The 22,353-nt window shown below is 39.6% G+C and overlaps 1 protein-coding gene across 1 annotated transcript in view; it reads right to left on the bottom strand.

Annotated features, from left to right (window-relative positions):
• Positions 1-22,353, bottom strand: part of LOC126177630 (KAT8 regulatory NSL complex subunit 1) — a 263,481-nt gene that overhangs the window by 11,750 nt on the left and 229,378 nt on the right. Inside the window, exons 11-13 of the mRNA XM_049924508.1 lie at positions 19,658-19,820; positions 18,367-18,545; positions 14,789-14,926 (exon numbers count right to left, since the gene is read on the bottom strand). Coding sequence (XP_049780465.1) covers positions 14,789-14,926; positions 18,367-18,545; positions 19,658-19,820 — 480 coding nt within the window. The remainder of the gene's footprint in view (positions 1-14,788; positions 14,927-18,366; positions 18,546-19,657; positions 19,821-22,353) is intronic.

The raw sequence follows: 22,353 nt of genomic DNA on the forward strand, positions 1-22,353 counted from the left end.
CTTTAAAAAATGTAGTATCACCTGGATGGAACAGAGGGCGATAACTATGGGAAAATCATGATGACGACACTTATTCTCCCACCAGTGATGAATACGAAAGTTATGATGAGCAGAGGTAAGGAAGTATTTGAAATGGCTAGAATCTCATACTGAACATACAGTATTAACACAGGGTGTATACGTGGACAAGGAAAAAAATTCCCGGATTTCCCAGTTAAAAATACACTTTCTCCCGGGTGAAGACGCACTTTTTCCCTGTTAACTGACAGTATATTTTCTCTCGGAACTGTATAACTTAGCAGTACTTTGAATGTTTATGGTTTTATACATGGGCTTAGGATTTCCTGGTGCTTTATAAAACTAAATTCATGGAAGAAAACACGTTTTGGAAAGATCTTTGATGTGCAGCAACATGTATGCTGCATATTTTTGTATTACGAAAGTATAAATTCGAATCCACCAAACACCGCATCTGAAACTAATAACATATTTTTGCCTTCCGTAATCATGTGAATGTATTTTAATTCACTTGATATCTCCCGGCCACAGAAAACAGTTTTGTTTTCATTTTACATGAGAGCAGTAAAGGAAGAAGAAATAGCAAAATCACTAAATGTAAACACAGGTCACATGGAGACTACCCACTTCCCCACTGTACTCTGACTGTTCTGCACATCAGCCCCGGATCTACCTGTTTCCAGTCGGCCGGTTTGACATCCTGCCCCACCCCCTTTTTTTAAACCCTCTGTTAATACTGGATGGGATTATTTATAAACAAAAACGCTTCAGAAAATATGCACTCTTTATTCCCTATTAGCTAACAACTTGCTGCTTTGTGTGACACAAAATTAAATACAGGATACATAAAACCAGCAAAGACAAGAGACAAACAAGACAGTTCACATTTCTTCAATCCTTAGTTCCTAGAGGTTTTTTCTCTCTAATCTTACTACAGGTGTATGTGGCAGGTTTTCCTTTCTGTGAAAGAACCTATTACTTTATCAAAGTTCGTCAAAAATTTTGCTACATGAAAAATCAAAATGTCGTTGTCTAATACTTAAAAAGCTGTTAGTACAAATAGGACCCAAGATCGGTGTGGTTTCTCTATCTTATTACGTTTATTTTGTCACTGTCTGCTAGCTAAAACAAAATAGGCCTTCTAATACTGCAGCAATTGTAACACACAAACGAGACTGTTTAGGCACAAATGGTCATTTTTACAACACAAAACAATATAATTCACAAAGTTCCAACACAAAATGCCTATTAGGCCTACTACAAGCAAAAAGCTTTATGTTGGGAAATAGTTTCACACTTCATTCATACGCTCCAGTTTCTCAAGCATGAGATCGAAAAGTAATAGTACGAAACTTTTATACAAATTTGGGATCGTCATTTTCTTCCATAATTTGTGTGATGTCCCCGTTTCTTCTTATTCCTCGTTCTAACAAACAGTCTTCTCATCACTAATTCTGTAACTATTCCTGTGAATGTCAAAGCTTATTTGCGGTATAACTTCACTAACTCTGACCCGCGGTTATTCTCCGCTTAGGCGTTGTTACATATTTGTACAACGCGTTTTCCGTGCTACTTCCAGAATAGATGTTAAAGCAGCTGCTAGCTGGTGACTGTACAACTGGCCCTTACTGGCACAGCAATCTGGCCAAAACTTTTCTATCAAAATTTCATTTTCTTCGATACACCAAGAAGATAGTAAGTTATCTTTTTTATCTTTTATTTCTGTTAGTTGTTTTATTTCCATTCTGGTAGTCTCAATCTATGGATTTCTCAAGTAATTATAACAACACTCATCATTCGCAAACCCGATCAACCACATAATCAGACAGCGGTTGGCATTCATCCGTTCGGCTTTACTTCGCTCAGCTTGTATAGCCTTTTGACTGCAGGAAAGTTTATTTCTAGATGCGACGAGGATTCCCCTCACAGACATCATGTGCACTATGCACGCATTCACGAATCATTCAGAAATCAATTTAGAATATGTTCAAAAACTGACAGGGATGAGTTTCAAAGTAATATGAATAATCGATAGACCAATGTGCGCTGGATGCTAGGCGCTTTGTGAAACAAGGTTTTTTTCCCTCAAGAATATGACGCATTTCTCCAAACCAATTTATATGTAATTTTGAACACATCATTACATCAGAACAATTTTTTTGTAAATATAACAAATTAAATCAAAATATTTTCCTCTTCAAAATTAGTATGCGAGGGTTATTCGAGTATATATGGTAATTGCAAGATACACCTGAAATCTTGCGCATAGTAACTTACCAATACAAGGACTTAGAACATAAAATTTCCGTCTCCTACTGCTTTCCAATATTTAACAAACTGAGGGCAAAGTTAACAATTTTTTCTCAAAGGTGTACAACTTTGCTTGCACCATTTGCAGATAGGTGGTGACAATAGTAAGTAGCGGTCGAAAGAAACAGATCGTAGACATCAAGCAGTTAGCTTGGACCTCGGTCAACATAACCTCATTCAAACGTTAGTCGATTTGCATCTGCATCAAAGTTGTTCTCGATTTAAAATATCAGTCTATTTATTTATTTATTTTTTCTCTTTCTTTCGAATAACCGATTTGGAGGGTACGATGAATCAACTTTGGCTACTCTTCATTGTATTAAATTTCTTCAGTTTCCAAATTTCCTTCATCCTTTTAGAGTGTTGTTCCCTTTCTTCTTGAGTCCACTTTCGTCTAGTTATTTTCTTTCTCTCCTGAAATTCTGCCTTTTGAACTGCCTTTCTGAAATGTGTTCTGTTTTCTATTGTGCCTATTGTAACTCCAGCATTTTCAATGTCCTTTTCAGTCTCTATGAACCATGCCGGCTTGGATGTGTAGCTATTGAGTAATGTGAATATCCGCTTGGTTAGTCTGTTATCCATTCTAAATATATGTCCAGAAAACTGTAGTCTCCTCTTCCTCATTACATCAGTTAGTTTCTCCGTTTTCAGATATAGCTCTCTGTTTGGTCCTAACCTGTATTCAGCATTATCGTTTCTTTTAGCTCCCAGTATTTTCCTTAAAATTCTTCTTTCAACCTTCTCTAGTTTCTCAAGATCTCCATTTCTTGTTAGTTTAAGTGTTTCTGCCGCATAGAGAGCTTCAGGTCTGGCCACTGTTTGGTAGTGTCTTAATTTCGTGTTCCAGGACAAGGATTTTTTATTATAAACGTTTTTGGTAATATGAAACACTCTTTCCATTTTGTGCACTCTAGTTTCTATAGCTATCTTTTCTTTCGCATTGTATGTAATCACCTCTCCTAGGTATTTAAAGGTATCTGTTTTGTGTATTGTGTTGTTGTCAACTGCAATATTTTGAGGAGCATCACAGATGTTTGTCATAAACTTTGTTTTTTCATAGGATATTTGTAGTCCTACTTTGGCTGCTTGTTTTTGTAGTTCTCTTATTTGTTCTTGGGCATTGTCTAGTGAATCTGTAATCAATGCCATGTCATCTGCGAAGGCTAAACAGTCGACAGTGATCTTGTTTGGATTTCTCCCTAGTTGAATCTCTTTAGTATTGATGGCCTTCCTCCATTCTCGAACTACCTTCTCCAAGACACAATTGAAAAGCAGAGGTGACAGACCATCTCCCTGTCGAACACCTGACTTTATTTCAAACGATTTTGAGAGCTCTCCCCTAAATTTTACTTTCGATTTTCTATTTGTCAAAGTACCTTTAATTATTGCAGTTGTTTTAGCATCGAGTCCCAATTCTTTTAAGATATCAAGCACTGTATTTCTGTCAATTGAATCATAGGCTTTTTTAAAATCCACAAAAGTAATTACATATTTTAAGTTCCTGATTTTCCTCATTTCTATTATGTTCTTTAAATTTAGTATTTGTTCTACACATGACCTTCCCTTCCTAAATCCAGCCTGATACTCTCCTAGCTGTTTGTCAAGTATCTCTTCTGCTCTTTTTAAACGCGCCTTAGACAAGATCTTATAGGTCACTGGTAAGAGGAAGATTCCCCTATAATTGCTAGGATCTGTTTTCTTCCCTTTTTTATGCAGTGGATGTATTAATGCAGATGTCCAGTCTGGTGGTAATCTGTGTGTTGTCCAGATTTCTTTTAGTATTTCTGATAGACACTGTATCATGTTGTCACTAGAGTACTTCCATAGTTCAGCAACTATATATTATCCTCTCCAGGGGCTTTATTATTTTTAAGCTCTTTTATGATTTCTTTTATTTCTTCTGTGGTTGGCGGCTTGGAGTCTGGTGGTGTTGGGTTTACAATATTGAAATTAAATTTTTCTTTCGGTGGATAACAGTTATGTAGTTCTTCAAAATATTCAGCAAGTATTCTACAGTTCTCTATGCTATTGTATGCAGTTTTCTGCGTTTTTGGGTCCGTGAAAAATAGACTAGCAGGAGAGTATTTCTTTAAGTTACTTTTGAAAGTTTTGTAAAAGTCCCTAGCATTGTTCTGTTTGAAGTTGGAGTCTATTGATGCTAGTTGGTCTTTTATGTATTGAACTTGGATCTTTTTAAGGCCTTTTGAAGCTTGCTTCCAGGCTTCTTTTAGGGAGTTCCTATTTTTATCATTTTTGTTGGCATTCCAAATGTTCCAAGCTCGTTGTCTTGTTAGGATTAGTTTGTCACACTCATCATTCCACCAGGCATGTTTCCATTTTTTGGTAAGGAGAATGGTTTCTTCTGCTGTCTGTACTATATCTTTTTGAAGTTGTTCCCATGTTTTAGGTGTTTTCTTTTCCAAAAGTGTCCTGAAATTGTATTCCTTGGTTAATTTCTGAGTGTCAAACTTTTTAGGTTGATATTCACTCTTTCTTTTATATATTGGTCTAATTTTGAATTTAACGGCAGACAGATAGTGATCTGAATCTAAACTTGCACTCTTAGCAACTTTTACATTGAGTATCTCTGATGCAGACAGTCTGCTTATAGCAACAGGGTCAAGTTGTTTCTCCCCACAGACTGGATTTGGGGATACCCATGTAGTTTGTTTTCTAGGGAGTTTTTTGAAATATGTAGACTTTAGAACTATGTCATGTTCTCTGCATAAACTAATAAGTCTTTCTCCATTTGCATTGGTTCTTTTATGTGCAGGGAATTTGCCTACTAAGGATTGGTGATGACGTTCTTTGCCCATTTGAGCATTAAAGTCTCCCAACAATATTATTCAGTTTATGAGCCTAATTCTCATCATTTGCGGGAGGTGTTACTGTTTTGTTTCAGTATGAAGAAAACAGCAGCCGAGTCTCATTGAATGCTCTCAACTACGTGTGGTAGTGAAAGAACATGCTGTGAGTGGTTTCAACATTTCAAGAACAGCGATGTTAACGTCGTAGATTGGCATAGTGGTGGAAGAGAGAATGTTTTCAAAGATGCAGAATTGGAGACATTGCTGAGTGAAGACTCGCGTCATACTCAAGAAGAACTGGGGCGATTAGTGGGAGTGACACAGCAAGTCATTTCAAAATGTCTCAAGGTATGGGCATGATTCAGAAAGAAGGAACTTGGGTCTTGTGTGAGCTGAAACCAATAGACATTGAACGACTTTTGTGTGTTTGCGAACAGTTGCTTCAGAGGCAAAAATGGAAGGGATTTCTGCATGGCATTGACACCAGTGGCAAAAAATGGGTTCGTTGCGATAACACTAGAAGCAAAAAATCATGGGGATATCCCAGCCACACTTCCACACTGAAAGTCAAACAGAATATTCAGTTCCAAGATTATGTTCTGCATTTAGTGGGACCAGCTTGGTGTCGTGTACTATGAGGTGTTAAAAGCAAGTGGAAGAATCACAGGTGCTTGTTATCAAAGGCAATTAATGCACTTGAGCAGAGCATTAAAAGTAAAAATGTACTTGACTTACCAAACGGGAAAGCGCTGGTAGACAGACACAATAAAAAAACACACAAACACAATTTCAAGCTTTCGCAACAAACGGTTGCTTCGTCAGGAAAGAGGGAAGGAGAGGGATAGATGAAGGATGTGGGTTTTAAGGAAGAGGGTAAGGAGTCATTCCAATCCCAGGAGCGGAAAGACTTACCTTAGGGGGGAAAAAGGACAGGTATACACGCGCGCGCGCACGCACACACACACACACACACACACACACACACACACACACACACACACACATATATATATACAGACGTCTGCTTTTTTTGGTTTCTGTATTATCAAAATTTCCTTCCAAACAATCCCGTCAATGACATCACCTGGATGACAGTATAGTTTTCCCCATGCCATTCTACAGCAAATTAATGAACCCTGTAAAAAATTCAAGTAGCTTGAAGTAAACATAAGCTTAGGGTCCTAAAAGGCACCTCTTCTAGCTCTTGACATCTGACACTTACAGAAACTTATCATCAGCTTGGGATGCTGTGTAAAGAACCCCTTATGAGGTTGGGGAACCTGCGGTAAAGTAACTCATCTGTGGCTGCTGTTGCACAGCTACCAGGTGTGACCCCTATAGTAATGGGGGTGTTGGTTTTCTCACTTCAAAAGGAATCAGCAGTGATTAAGCCACAATGGATGATATCAACAGATTTATAAATTTTTAACTGCAAACTATACCTTAAATCACAATTAAACTGGCCCATCAATACCATTACACAATATAAAGACATACATAACATAAATCCATTCGAAACAGTGTCAGGAAGACTGCTGTGAATCTGACCAAAATTTACACACCGTGACTGATGTAAAAGCCGCAGAATATATGATGTGCGCTGCAGTTGTTATACAACAATTTTGCTACCATGATATCCACTGCCGTGGTAATACACAGATGAACTGTGAAGCTTACAATCAGTCTGATTCTGAAGCTATAGCAGATAAACAGATTGAAATATGTCACAATGAGTCATAACAAAAGGAACCCCTGTTTTGAAGTTTTCTGAACTTTATCTCCCTTCCTAGCCACCAGTCTTTCTACATTGCCTTCCCCAGTGAGTACTAAACAACAAAATAGATCAGATTTCAGTACCAGCAGAATGTTGTTGTTGTTGTCGCTGTCGTCTTCTTCTTCTTCTTCTTCTTCAGTCCAGAGACTGGTTTGATGCAGCTCTCCATGCTACTTTATCCTGTGCAAGCTGCTTCATCTCCCAGTACCTACTGCAACCTACATCCTTCTGAATCTGGTTGGTGTATTCATCTCTTGGTCTCCCTCTACGGTTTTTACCCTCCACGCTGCCCTCCAATACTAAATTGGTGATCCCTTGATGCCTCAGAACATGTCCTACCAACCGATCCCTTCTCCTAGTCACGTTGTGCCACAAACTTCTCTTCTCCCCAATCCTATTCAACACCTCCTCATTAGTTATGTGATCTACCCACCTAATCTTCAGCATTCTTCTGTAGCACCACATTTCGAAAGCTTCTATTCTCTTCTTGTCCAAACTATTTATCGTCCAGGTTTCACTTCCATACATGGCTACACTCTATACAAATACTTTCAGAAACGACTTCCTGACACTTAAATCTATACCTGATGTTAACAAATTTCTCTTCGTCAGAAACGCTTTCCTTGCCACAGCCAGTCTACATTTTATACCCTCTCTACTCCGACCATCACCAGTTATTTTGTTCCCCAAATAGCAAAATTCATTTACTACTTTAAGTGTCTCATATCCTACTCTAATACCCTCAGGATCGCATGATTTAGTTTGACTAAATTCCATTATCTTCGTTTTGGTTTTGTTGAAGTTCATCTTGTATCCTCCTTTAAAGACACTGTTCATTCCATTCAACTGCTCTTCCAGGTCCTTTGCTCAAAGTTTTTATTTCTTCTCCATGGATTTTAATACCTACTCTGAATTTTTCTTTTGTTTCCTTTACTGCTTGTTAAATACACAGATTGAACAACATCGGGGTAGGCTACAACCCTGTCTCACTTCTTTCTCAACCACTGCTTCCCTTTCATGCCCCCCGATTCTTATAACTGAACTGCCATCTGGTTTCTGTTCAAATGTAAATAGTCTTTCGCTCCCTGTATTTTACCCCTGCCACTTTCAGAATTTGAGAGTATGCCAATCAACATTGTCAAAAGTTTTCTCGAAGTCTACAAATGGTAGAAACGTAGGTTTGCATTTCCTTAGCCTGTCTTCTAAGATAATTCGCAAGGTCAATACTGCCTCATGTGTTCCAACATTTCTACGGAATTCAAACTGATCTTCGCCGAGGTCGGCTTCTAGCAGTCTTTCCACTTGTCTGTAAAGAATTCGTGTTAGTATTTTGCAACCGTGACTTAAGCTGAGCGTTCGGTAATTCTCAGTCCTGTTAACACCTGCTTTTTTTTGGGATTGGAATTATTATGTTTTTCTTGAAGTCTGTGGGTATTTTGCCTGTGTCATACATCTTGTTCACCAAATGGAAGAGTTTTGTCGTGGCTGGCTCTCCCAAAGCTATGAGTAGTTCTACTGGAATGTTGTCTACTCCTGGGGCCTGTTTCGACTTAGGTCTTTTAGTATTCCGACACATTCTTCAAGCACTATCATATCACCAGCAGAATATGGATCCATTTCAACACCCATACACCTTGTCATTTCTTAGGGCCTTTTATGCTTGCACTGTGAAACCAAATATAGTTTTTACGTGGTTTAGAACATGGTCTTTATAATGAAAATGATTTAGAAGAGTTTGCAGAAGACACTTGTTCCAGCGTAACATCATGCACCGGCACGTTGGCTTGGAATGATACAGCAGAGGGGGCTGCGAGGCAACGTCATCCAATAGTACGCTGATTAGGATGACACGACAGGAGCAGCCACTATACAATGAGAATATAAGCGCCGCTCCACCAAGCCTCGGCCATACCAGAAGACGAGCGGTCATTCAAACACTTTAGCCGAGAATATTATTTACTTGCATGGAAATTGTATATATCGAAGGACATCGATTATTTGCATGTCACCATTTGCTTGTGACCCATCTTTGTAGAAATGTAGAGTTAATTATCATCAATTTAACTCATTGCAATAAACTCCATTATCAAGATTTGCTGGATTTGTTGTCTAGCTATCTGAGGAAACAGCTTTCTAGGCACCCTGTATTAGACAAGTGGGCAGGACACGACATTTTGACAATGAGGATTCACTAACAAACCCCATGCCTCGTGGCCACAGAATTTTCTTTTGTGTTATGCTGGTGCCCAAATTCTCTCTTGTCTGTTCTTTGCAGGGGTGTTTACTTGCTTTAACAGTCTCTTTTGCTAATCAGTGTTTTCAGGTGGCCGTTGAAGAAATTTTCTTTGCTTTTGTACTTATTTTCCTTGCTTGCCTTGTCTGCTTCTTGCATTTCTTTCTTCTAACATGCCCACACCACCTATCCGACACCCTGATCAGGCGCCAAAGTTGCCAACACTAGTCCAGACTCAGCAAATATCTACACTGCTCAACACGTTGCAGCAGCTAATAGCCAATGCTGCGTGCCAGACAGAACAAGCAATACTGATACCTACACCACCTTTTCACCAGTTTCGTGAACAAGAAGAGTAATAGCTCGAGTGGCTGCAACAGTTTGAAGCCCACGTAATTGCTCACAACGTACAAGGTACTGTGAAAAGCCGTTGCTTCCTCTCGACGGTAGGAAGTGCAGTGTTCAGGCTCATAAACAAACTTTTTCCTAATGCCACAACGACTGAAATTTCGTATGATCTGGTTGTAGATTCAGTAACTATTACGACCAACAAGTGAATGTGGTAGCAGCTAGGCATCAATTCTTTAATAGTAAAAAATGGTCAGAACAAACTTATCACGAGAGGGTAACAGATTTGCAGGGTATGATGACGAAAGGCAAATTCAAATGTGCTTGTGGTGCATTATATTCAGATGTTATGTTGCATGATACGATCGTGTACAAATTACCTCATATCAAACTCAGAGAACAGGCTCTGAAACAGTCCAATCCATCATTTCAGCAGGCAGTACAAATACTAGATCAGTATGATTCAAACGACCCGTCGACCGATAAACACGAGCAGCCAGAAATTTGTCAGGCTGAGTCCCTTGACTGCGACCAGCCCATTCAGCGGCAGCTTGTGCTTGCCACGGCACTTCAGCAGCTCGCTAAACAGGCGAACAGTATTAAGTCTTGCCCTCAGTGTTATACACGGCACAACCGCCAAGACTATCCCTCCCGACAAGCTCAGTGTTAGGCTTGTGGCAAGAAAGCACATATACAATCCATATGTTTGCAACAGAACAAACATAAGAATTTGGCCCACTCACAAAAATCTAGTCATAATGCTCATGTTATAAATGCAGTATATTCAACGTCTGCAACAGGCATTCGCATAACTGGCACGTGAGCAGATTCTTGAGCGATATGCCATTCCAACGAACTTTTTGTTCAATTGCTTCCTTGTTCGAAATACGTGAAATTTCAGTTGGACACAAGTGCTTCTGTCACACTGCTCAATTGTCACACATATGGACTGTTAGGCTCCCCACACCTGTCTAAGACTAGCAAACAACTGACTGCTTACAATGGACAAAGCATTCCTGTTCTCAGAAAATGTACTTTACCTGCCCTGTACCTCTTGCATATGCTAACAGTGACTTTTACAGTGCTACTATCACGCGACTGTGAGAACATATTTGGTCTTTATTAATTTGATTTGTTTGACTTTAACATTTAGGACAGTTGTCAGTGTCTGGATTCGGTGCATAAGGACAGTGTAGCTAGCTTGGTAAAAGAAGTCCCGGAACTCTTTTCTGAAGGTTTAGGCAAAGCTAACAACTTTGTTGCACACATTACTCTGCAAGACAATGCACAGACGAAATTTTCTCGAACCAGGACTGTTCCCATTGTGTTACTTTACAAAGTCACTGCTGAACTTAAAGAATTGTAAAGTACCAGAGCTATTGAGCCCATAGAAGCTAGTCAGTGGGCAAGTCCACTGGTTTTGCTCCCCAAACCTTCAGGTTGCATTCACCTTTGTGTTGACTTTAAGCCTACAGTCAACCAAAAACTTTGATAGATATTTATCCATTGCCATGCTGAGAGGATCTCAGTGAGATTAGGTGCTGGTCGTTACTTCTCGAAAATTGATTTGTGACACTCATATGTTCAAATATCGCTCGATGAAGAATCTCTAAGAGTTTGTGGTAAATACTCATTTGGGACTGTTTAAGTATTTTGCCTTTTGGCAGTGCTTCCGCATCCACCATTTTCCAACAGTATTTGAAACAGCTGACTGCACAAGTGCCGAACTGTTCAAACTATTTGGATGACACTGTTGTAGCAGGTCGTACACTTGAAAAACATGCTGCAAATTTGGGTGCTTTGTTTAGTGTGCTATCTGATACAGCACTAAAGTGTAGACTGGACAAGTGGGATTTTTTTAAAACCCAAGTTGCAGTATCTTGGTGATGTCATAAACAGTCAAGGTGACTTCCTCTTCAATCGCATTTGTTAGCCATACGAGATTTGCCAGTTCCTCACAATGTCGCAGAATTGAAGTCAGTTTCACGGAAAATCAACTATTATATTCGGTACATACCGAATGCTTCATAAATCGCAGCTCCACTGCATTGCTTGCAATGCAAGAATGTCCCCTTTGTTTGGACAGATGAGTGCCAAGAAGCTTTTCAAAAACTTAAAGATGCTCTGCTCGGTGATTGATGCTTAGTTCACTTTGATCCTAACAGTTGTATTGAAAGTTGACGTTTCCTCTTACGGAATCAAGGCAGTGTTTGCGCACAGATTTGGTGATGAAGACAGGCCTAGTGCTTTCACATCAAAAGTGTTCTCCAAAGCTCAGTGTAACTATTCACAAACTGAGGAAGAGGCTTTGGCTATTGTGTATGTTGTCACCAAATTCCACCACTATTTGTTTGGCAGAAAATTCTACTTCGTAATGGATCACAAGCCTTTGCAGTCCTTGCTTCATCACACAAAACTGATTCCTGTATGAACTGCCCAAAAATTGCAAAGATGGGCTTTGTTGTCTTCTCAATAACAGTACGAGATTGTGTATCGTCTGACAGCTCAACATGGTGATGCAGACGCATTTTCACGTCTTCCGATTGACTACGATACAGACTTTGATGCTTCTGCTGCATCTTGTTGTCACGTCGATGCTCAAGATTCTGAATTGCTTCAATCTTTTCTGCTGAACTATAGGAAAATTGCACAAGCCACGGAAGCTGATTCAGATTTGAACATTTTGCTAATACACATTTGCACATCTTGGCCTTGTTCCTTGCATATCATACAGAACTCCACAGTGTTCTGATACTTTGCACGTCAACATAGCCTTGCTATACAGAAATGAGTGATTCTTGTTCAAAATGACAGTGGACTGTCATGTGTATTGTTCCCTAAAGCTTTGCAAAAAGAAGTGTTGCATTTTCTTCACCAAGGACACTGGGGCACTGTTCGTACAAAACAGTCAGCACGTCAACACTTGACTTGGCAGGGTATGGACACTCAAATAGAACAGATGACGTCACAGTGTCACGCTCCGCCACAAAAATCCTCTGCTTGGCCTAAGTCGCAGTCACCATGGCAACGTGTGCACAGACCTTGTGGGACCTTTTTGGAACAATCGTTAGTTGATTGTGGTTGACTTGTATAGCAAGTTTCGATTTGCCGAGGCAATGAACTGGACAATGTCACATACCACAATTCAGGTGCTGTCCTCTATTTTTTGCCTCCAAGGTTTACCTGAAGTCAGTGTCGGACAAAGGCCCTCAGTTCACGTCAAATGAATTTTAAACATTCTGTGACCGCAATGGCATACATCATATAACTAGTGCACCGTTCCACTCACAGTGAAACGGTGAAGCGTAATGTTTTGTCAGAACCTTCAAGCAGCAGATGGCTAAACTTCACTCTGGATACACCAGGATCAAGCATTGGAACTGTTTCTCACCTCCTATCATTTGCACCCACGAGATGGACCACTGCTGACTGAATTGATTCACGGCCATCGCAATCAGACACTGCTCCGCCTGTTCCACCCTTCTCAGCATCTGGTGCTGAAAGAAGGTCACAAGTATCGCTTTGTGCCGCATGATATTGCCTTTTACAGCGGCAGCAGACAGTGGACGCGAGGCGAGATTGTCCATCGACTTGGCGCTCACGTGTATCTCATTACAGGTCCAGACAGGATGCAGCACCTACATCAGAATCGGCTTTGCACTGTCATGTGCGCGATGATCTTTCTGTGTCTCTTTCCCCAGATTCAAGGATCCCGAGGACAGCGTGGCCACAGAAGCCGCCAGAGGGTGTCGTCATGACACCGCAGGATGACCCCATGGAGACTGAGCCTTTGCCTCCTCTTGTCCTACTGATAAGAGTTGAACCCACCCACACCACAGCAGTCAGCAGCCGATGCCTTCCCCATCTGGTTACTGGCCTATGGAGGTGGACGTGTACCCTTCTGGTTGTTTTCCGAGGGACGTTTCTGCCAGAGTGAAGGCTGTATAGTGAGGTACGACCAGAAGCTTGATGTCCCCTGCTGCCACAGCTTCCCGTCCAGTGCAGCATCCACCCTATGGCCTCCCTCGCCATTGTTGTGCTCCCTAAATGACAACGGGGAAAGGAGAAATGTTCCGGCGTAACATCAAGCGCCGGCATGTCAGCTTGGAATGACACAGCAGAGAGGGCTGTGAGACATCAGTCGATAGTACACTGACTAGGACCACACCACGACAGGAGTGGCCCCTATACGAAGAGAGTGCTGCTCCGCCAAGCCTCGGCCGCACTAGAAGGCGAGGCCTCATCCAAACACTTTAGCCAAAACTTGCGACCGTATTATTTACTTGCATGGAAATTGTATATATCAAAGGACATTGATTATCTGTAGTCACCATATAAGATTTGCTTGATCTGCTATCCAAGGAAACAGCTTCCTAGGCACCCTATATTAGACGAGAGGGCAGGACATGACAACTTCTTTGTGAAAGTCTGCTAAAAATATTTGTTTCTGATGTTTTTAGAAAAATTATCAACTTTGCCCTCAATTAATTTGTTAACTATTGAAAAGCGGTAGGAGACTGAAATTTTATATCCGAAGACCTTGTACTGGTAAGTTATTACATGCATGGTTTCATATGTATCCCGCAATTACTTCCGGATATATAAAAAGTTGAACTTAACATTTTTTCAAGCATCAGAAGTATTGAAATAATAATTGTGAAACTTTACCAATGTTCACTGGGAACAAGTGTGATTGTCCACATAAAATTTCATCAAAATCTGTGATGGTCATGCGGAACCTCTAGACCATTTGTCATGGAATGACCCTATATGAAAGACAGGTAATCCAGCAACTTAATAAGCTATGAAAGATTTATGATCAAATAAGGCAGAAAGCAACAATAACATTCCTTCGGAATTTCCAAAATGATTAGAAGAACTGGCAACAAAATAACCATTCCAGATAGTTTGTAGGATATATATATCTGGAGACACACCATCCACACAATCCTGAGTATCTCAAGGGCAGATACATGTGAGAACTTTTCTGCTGTCAGTTTAATATATTGTGCATTCAAACTGCTGACAAGAATATACACCCCCCCCCCTTCAAAATTGAGAGCAGAAGCTTACATTTAGGCCAATATGGTACATATAAATTTGGGGAGCACCAAGCACATTATTTCACAAGGTACACAGTCTTTAAGTTACTTCTCAGCATATCTTAAAAAGTGAGTTCATCAACAAGTAGTGAACATTCATACAGTGTGCAGGCAATTTTTATTGGAAAACGACATTCCACATTGACCTTAAGATTACACTACAATTATTTGTATGCAATATTCTAGTTCTACTTACAAATTCAATATCTTTGGCTAAGAGCTTCTTTGGTTCTTGAGATGGAGGAGGATATGGATGGCCCTCTGGCATACATTTTAACATCTTCTCATACATATCATCACTGAGAGGAAATTTTCTTGGTTCATAAGGAGGAACCTATGTAACATAAAGAAGTAGGTCTAAAGAACATTAAAGTTTTAAATAACTTATTAATTAGTTTACAGAACATTAAGAACATCTGCAGAGTGCAAAATACTCTTAATTTTGTTATTAGGACACAGTATTGTTTCTATATTTTACAACGTTTCATCCAGAAGATAAATTAAGTTTACAAATCCTGGTTCTCTCATGCTCTACACACTCAAAAGGCATTATACAAGTTTGACATATTGTAACATTTTAATTAACTAACATATGTACTTCTGTTTTATGGTTTACTCTGATCAAACCAAACAGTCGGGCTTAAAGCAATTTCGAGAGCATGGAAAGAAACAGCTCACAGAGCTTCTATATGCTAATTGTAATGCAATTTCATGCGGACCAGAAATGAAAGCCTGACACATTGTTCTGGCCAACCACACAAAAGCGAACTTGATACAAAAACCATACGGGTTGCTTTAAAGTCTATACCAAACCAAGTCTCTTCAGGAGGCTTTAACAGTCTTATCAATATCAATTACAATAGAACAAAAAGTTTAAAAACCACAACTGAATGCAGTCTGCTATGAAAATTCAAGAGTGTTTAAATGACAATGGATATTTCACAGGCAATGGAAGACTTTTTGAGAAAACCCCTCTCACATCTGAGGTACAGTAAACAAACACAATCCTAACATCAAGGGCACAAATAATTAGCATATTGTTTCCTCAGTGTTACAGTGATTTCTGAAAGTTCTTATTCTATTGTGTAATTTTGGGTGGGAATAATTTGCATTAATGTGTACAACTGTTCGGTGGTGTTCTCTCTATAAGTACACCAATCTTAGTTGCATTCAGCCTGATAGAGGAATACATACCCGGGCTGGTGAAACATGTCACTTGAAAGCTTGCATGTGGTCGGCTCTACTGATTACAAGGTTGCAATAGTTGTCACCGCACCCACCCACAACTCTGAAGTACTTTTTTGTAAATGTAAGCTACAATCAACATTTATACCAAAGTGCAACAAAGTATGTTTTTCTAACAGAACGACAACAGAGACTAAGTGTTTGATAGTAGATGAAACCTGGAAATAAAAACACCTGAAGTTAACGACGATATCTATGAAAAGTCGTTCTAAATTGTTTCCGTAATAGCTGCACATAAAACGTCATATAATCATGTAAACATAAACATACCAAAGAACACCTCAACCACACTCACAGAAAGAAAAAGCAAAACATGCATAGGGTACCCGATTGCACAGAGAAAGAATTAATTCTGTATACATTTACACTCACCAATTTACAATGTCAATGGCACTATTCCATCCAGTTCTCCTTCACTATCATTGGAATCAGTGCCAAAACAGTTGTCTTCGTCTTCATCTCCGTCTCCGTCATCATCAAGAAAAATCATTAATTGTTCATTTTCATTTATAATGCCGTCTATAGTCTGTGCTTCTCTTATGAGTTTAGCAATATGGTGTACTTTCTTCCTCAATGAGGTAGCATCTTTTTCACTTCTGTTATAGTAAAACTTTTGTTGTTACTTCTAATGCATGCCTTGACTTCACTCCAAACCAATTCAATTGGATTAAAATGGCAGTGATAAGGTGGTAGCCTAATTATCAAGTGACCCTGTTTGCTTGCAATTTCACCTCCAATGTATTTAGGCGTCACAGGCTTATTTTGTTTTACGAGCGAGTATAACAGCAGCTTTGTCATGCTCATGTCCGCAGCAATGTCTCTTGCCTGCAACCACTGCACCATAGTTTCTTTATGGTCACTAGTGGTGGGAGTTTTATCTAAAATCAAGGAATGGTACGGTGCATTGGCCATCACAAACAGTCAGAACACTAAACTGGAGCAACAAATTTTTAAACCATATCCTCATGATAATCACCGGTTTTTTTCGATAGAAAAACTAAAAGTCCTTCAGGCACAAAGCCGTTTGAAGATCCTGCATGGGCCACAATTAATCGGGATCCTCTTCCTGTTGGCTGATGACCACTGCTACTCAGAGTATATTTCTCTACTGATTCTCCAGCACTGACCCAGGTTTTGTCTAACCATATGACTTGAGTGTCTGTCCTTTCTTACAATTGTGTGTAAGAAAATGGTACAAGCTGCAAAGACATGAGCTTTTTTTAAGTGTAAGTTTTCGTCCATCTAACTTTTTAAAGCAGAAGCCTCATACTATCATCTTAAGTGACTTTTCCCCCTGAGAAAAGCCCACTTTCTTTTAAAGAAATAAAATACTTCACTATTGTGGGGTATTCTTTCCTTCTATTGTATCCGTATATGTGCCGACGAATTGCATTGGATTGGAAACAATCAATATCTGTAACAGGACGAGGCTGCCGTTTTTTCTTTCCTAGAGTACTTAAAAACATACAGGGGCTGTCTTCCACACTGTTCACTTCAGTGTCTTGTAAATCTTTAAGCAGCACCCCTTTCCTTATATCTGTTCTTTGACTGAGTCCTAGAGTTTTCAAGGTATGCTCTAAAACTTTATCTGCAGGAGTCAACACATGTCCATGAACAGAAACACATTCTTTTTCTTGCTCGTAAAACTCGCGTCCTCCATAGCTATTCCAAAGATCGACTATTTAATGGCACTCCATGGCGCAATGGATTGTCACTCAGTGAACGACATTGTTTTGGTGACATTGTTTAATAAACAAAAACTGTTGTTTAGGCAGTACCACAACACAACACAACACAACAGCAGGCATCCACACACTAACATACAATGTTTACATTGAAGCCGGCAACATGGTAGCATCAACGCCGGAACTACCTTTTGTTCGGTGCTGTTATAGGTGCAGAAGCCACATTGCCTCGCATATCTTACTTGTTTGTTAATTATATGACCAACTCTACGGTGCTTGGGGAGTGACCTTGAAGTGACATGTTTCAGCGGCCCTGGTATATATTAATAGGTCAACATATTGCGTCAAGGTGTAGTGGGTAATAGCTGTGTTTTGCCTGCCAACAGCCACATTTCAGTGTAGGTCCATTTCACTTTTTCACAACTGTTTACAGAAGGATAACTTAACAGCAAAGCTGCTGACATTAAAACTGCAGGAACAGAAGAAATTTGGAAGTGAAACTGGGTACACTGGATCATAAGTGCTTTAAAACTCAAGTCTTCACATTCTGCAATGTTTCACAACTGGTGAAATGTACCTGTTACACAATGAGAGACTACTGGTGGCCCTGTAACCTTTTCCTTTCTTCAATCTTCCGAGTAAATGTTAATTACATATGTTTTGGTTTATAACTAATTTTATGTCCCTCCCACAATCCAAAATGTCTCCCACTACCAGTCTAAGAATACATCCTGCAAATCTAGTCTTCTTCAGCTTCATATTGCACAATATTAAAGCCACGTTCTTAAGAACAGAAAGTTCTTCCTTATAACAAGTAATTTGTTGAGATATTTGTAGTACTTACTTCAGTTACACCATCTGGTGTAGAACTTCTCATATCATCACGGTGCCATCGTGATGAGGAAACAGTACGCCTGCGTGTGCCAGAACCACAATACTGGTCTGGATCAGATGATGGTGGGAGAGGTGACATAACAGGAGATATGCCATCCTGATATTCCGAAGGATTCGGTGACATTGGATCTTGCAAAAAAATAATAATTTATTAGTTGAAACCAATAAAAGGAAATACGAGGTGCATTGAAATTATAACACTTTTTTAATGTGTGTGCACTCATAAATGCACTGACAGAAATGGACCACTGTACAACACAGAAATCTAGCGGCTAGTGCATAATCATTCGTTTCCTTCATTTGTGTTGGTGGTGCCATGGGTGTATCTCGTGTTCGTGATGCAATAGTTCAAAGGAAATAGAACCTTGTATGACAACTAACCAAACCAATCTCAGCCTTGTACCAGCCAGTCTGTCAACATGATCGAAAAGGTGAGTTGGTAGTTTTGGAGGACTGCCGAATGAGAGTGTAACACAGTGCCTCCAAAGCTGGTACACCAGTGGGACCTGTGCACTGAATCCCGCATGAAAACCTGATAATATGAAACGTGTCCTTCAGCTGTCAAATGCTGACCACATGGCTGCTGCTAGGCAATGTTCAAGTGTAACGATGGCATGCATGCAACATTTTTCTCCATCAACTGTGACAATGGATGAAACATGAATGCCATTTTCAATTCTGAAATGAAGTAGAAAAATTATGGTGGCCATATTCAGGCACAGTGATGGCCTAATCCTTACTCACTGGGCACCAAGGGCGCTATGGTGACTGGTAAATCCTACGACGATGTTTTGATGAACAAGATCCTTGCAGCAATGCGGAAAAATGGTCAGAAAAAGTGCATGCACGTTCTCTCACAAAGACCACACACCTGTGCATTGGGTGAACCTGACACTGCCACTTCTTCATAACGATAACTTTAAAGTGATTTCTGATGCTCTCTACTCGCCTGACCTGGCTCCTGGTGACTTTTGGCCATTTCCAACGATGAAAGAGACTCTACTTTTACAGAAGTGTTTGTAGAGGCCATGGAATCCTGGACTTGACAGTGGGGAAAATAAGCAAGGCTCCATGGAGATTACATTGAGAGGTGAAAAGTCTCACAGTTTTCATGTGATTAGCTTGTGAGGAGGTGTTTTAACTTGAATGCCCCCACTCACTCACTCACTCACTCACACACACACACACACACACACACACACAACCTTTCAGAACTAATAATATATCTACAGAACATTTACCTGGAGTATTTGCACCACTACTCTCTGCCCTACTGTCGGTCCTTCTAGCAGCTCTACTGCGTCCAGAATATGGCAATTTAATATAGCTCATGAATTTCTTTTTCTCTTCCATTTCACACCTATCATGCCTTAAAGCTATTGTTTCATCACTAATATCCTCCACCTGTGAACATTTGCAAAACAGTCATTAATGCAAACACTTTTTCACACACTGGACATTATAGTTACTACAGTATAAGTCTACTGAAACTATTGTAGGCAACAAATAATGTCTTCCTCATCAGGAGTTTATTGTATGTATTTATGTATTTTGTAAACAGATTTTCATCTCAAGGCCTCATAAATAACTAAAATTGTCAGCGTTTTCTGATTACTGCCAAAATTTAGGAGAGACTAGAAACTAACCTGACATTACATTTTAGTTTAATACTGTAGTGCACATCACTGTTGTCAGAACCACACAATTCTCTTCTTGCTGCTTGATAAAAACGTAGGCAAAGAAATGAAGGACTTATTTCAATAATGGTATTAAGTCCACCTTTCAAAAAAATGGGGTTAGCCTCGCGTATGTACTCACACAAGTCATTTTTAATGTACTTGCATAGGGGGACAGCTCCAGCTTCGTCCTGCTGCCAAAGGAGTGCACCTCAATGCTGACACATTCGAGAAAGCATTTCACTAGTGGTATAAGTCCACGTGCTTTTGTGCATTACAGCGTGTTGCAATTTCTTGCAAAGACGATGGATTCAGGAGCATTATCAAGTGACTGTGATACAATTGATGATCCAGATTTTCAAATGATTGCAAGTAAAAAGAATTTGCTTACTTTCCTCTCAGTATTATAGAGAATGAAGGTTATGTTGACAATAATAATGAAAACTGAGGGTGTCCATCTTAATGTATTTCACATATACATACGTTTTGAATCATCATATCATAATTTGTGTTACTTTCTACCTAGATACGAGTACCGATGATGATGAAACTTCCAATGAAAGTGCAAAAAATGACGAAACAGGAGACACTGTGACTGATGCCTGTGTGAACGGTGCAGCTGCAAATAGGCAGACAAAAGGAAGCACACTCAAAGCAAGAATGATGCAAGGAAAACGGACACACACGAAAAGCATATTTGAAAGGAATAAAGGAACACTGGGGAGTAATACGTCACAGCAACTGGTAAAATAACGCCCCCAAAAACATTTCGCAATGTGGACTGCAGGTGTGCACATAAATAAAATTTCAGAGGATGAGAGGAAGGCATTATTTGACAATTTCTGGGCTATGGGTGATCTTAATCACCAAAATAGTAATCTGTAGGATTTATGCACGTATCATTCAGTTAACCACTGACGTACAAGATCTGGCTTTGGTTCTCAGAAAATCTGTGTTTATGAATATCGATTACATGTAACTGGAAACTGTGCAATAGTATGCAAAAAGTTTTTCTTGAATACTTTTGACATTTCTAAAGGACGACTCTCTAGGCTTTTAACAAAAAGCAAGGAAGAAGGTACATCTCACCTTGAGGGGGGCAAATATCCAAACAAATTCTCTGTACCGGAATGTCTGATCAATGATGTACAGGAACACTTAAAAAGCTTTCCAGTTTCCAAGAGCCATTATGCAAGGAAGGATAATACCCACAAGAGGTTTTTAAAACTTAAGCTGTGTGTGGCCGCAAGTACGATTTGTACAAAGATAAATGCATATCTCAGAATAAAGAAATTGTGGGGGAGCACATCTATCAAAAAAATCTAAGAGACTTCAACCTGTCATTTAGACTAACAAGTAATTGACACTTGCTCTTTTTGCGACAAATTGAGCTTTGAAATGGGCACTGCTACCAATGCAGAAGAAAAAAGAAAGCTTCAAACTGAAAAGGAGCTTCACCTTAGGAAGGCTGAAGCTGCAAGAACAGCAATGGCTATAGACACAGCTTGTAGTAAAGAGGCAGATTCTCAGATGTTCATGTTTACCTTTGACCTGCAAAAAGAACTTACATTTCCTAAACTGACAACATCGATATCATACTACAAAAGAAACACGTACGTGTATAATTTTGGATGCCACAACTTAACTGACGGGAAAATCCATTTGTATTTTTGGGATGAAACATCTGGATCAAGAGGTTCACAGGAACCCCTTGAAAAGTGTGTCACTTCTCAAAAACAGGTAGTTGCGTACAGTGATGCGTGTGGTGGGCAAAACAGGAACATAAACATTGGCCTAACACTAATGAAAGTGACACAATCTCCTCAATTTCATGTCAGCATTACTGATTTGAAGTCCCTGCTCTCAGGTCGCTCATACCTGTCAAATAACAGGGATTTTGCCCAGATAGAAAAACAATTAAATAAGAAAAAGTTTGTTTTTCCCATATGATATTATTGAAACAATTAAGAAAACTGGCAGAAAAAATAAATTTGTATGCACAGAAATGAAGCATTCTGACTTTTTAGCACTGAAACAGTTACAAAATGGAGTGGTAAGAAGGAAGCAAAATGAAGAGTATGTTCAATGTAACAGGCTGAAAATAAAATGGATACATTTTGAAAGGCAGAAGCCATACAAAATGCTCTACAACGCAACACTGAATGATGATATTGACTTCCACGCCCTAAACCTCGCTCACAAACTTCGTAGAGGGAGACCACAGAAATATGGTACTATTGCAGTTTCACAACTTTACCCAC

The sequence above is a fragment of the Schistocerca cancellata genome, chromosome 1, assembly GCF_023864275.1.
Source record: "Schistocerca cancellata isolate TAMUIC-IGC-003103 chromosome 1, iqSchCanc2.1, whole genome shotgun sequence".
In the NCBI taxonomy this organism is placed as follows: Eukaryota; Metazoa; Arthropoda; class Insecta; order Orthoptera; family Acrididae; genus Schistocerca; species Schistocerca cancellata.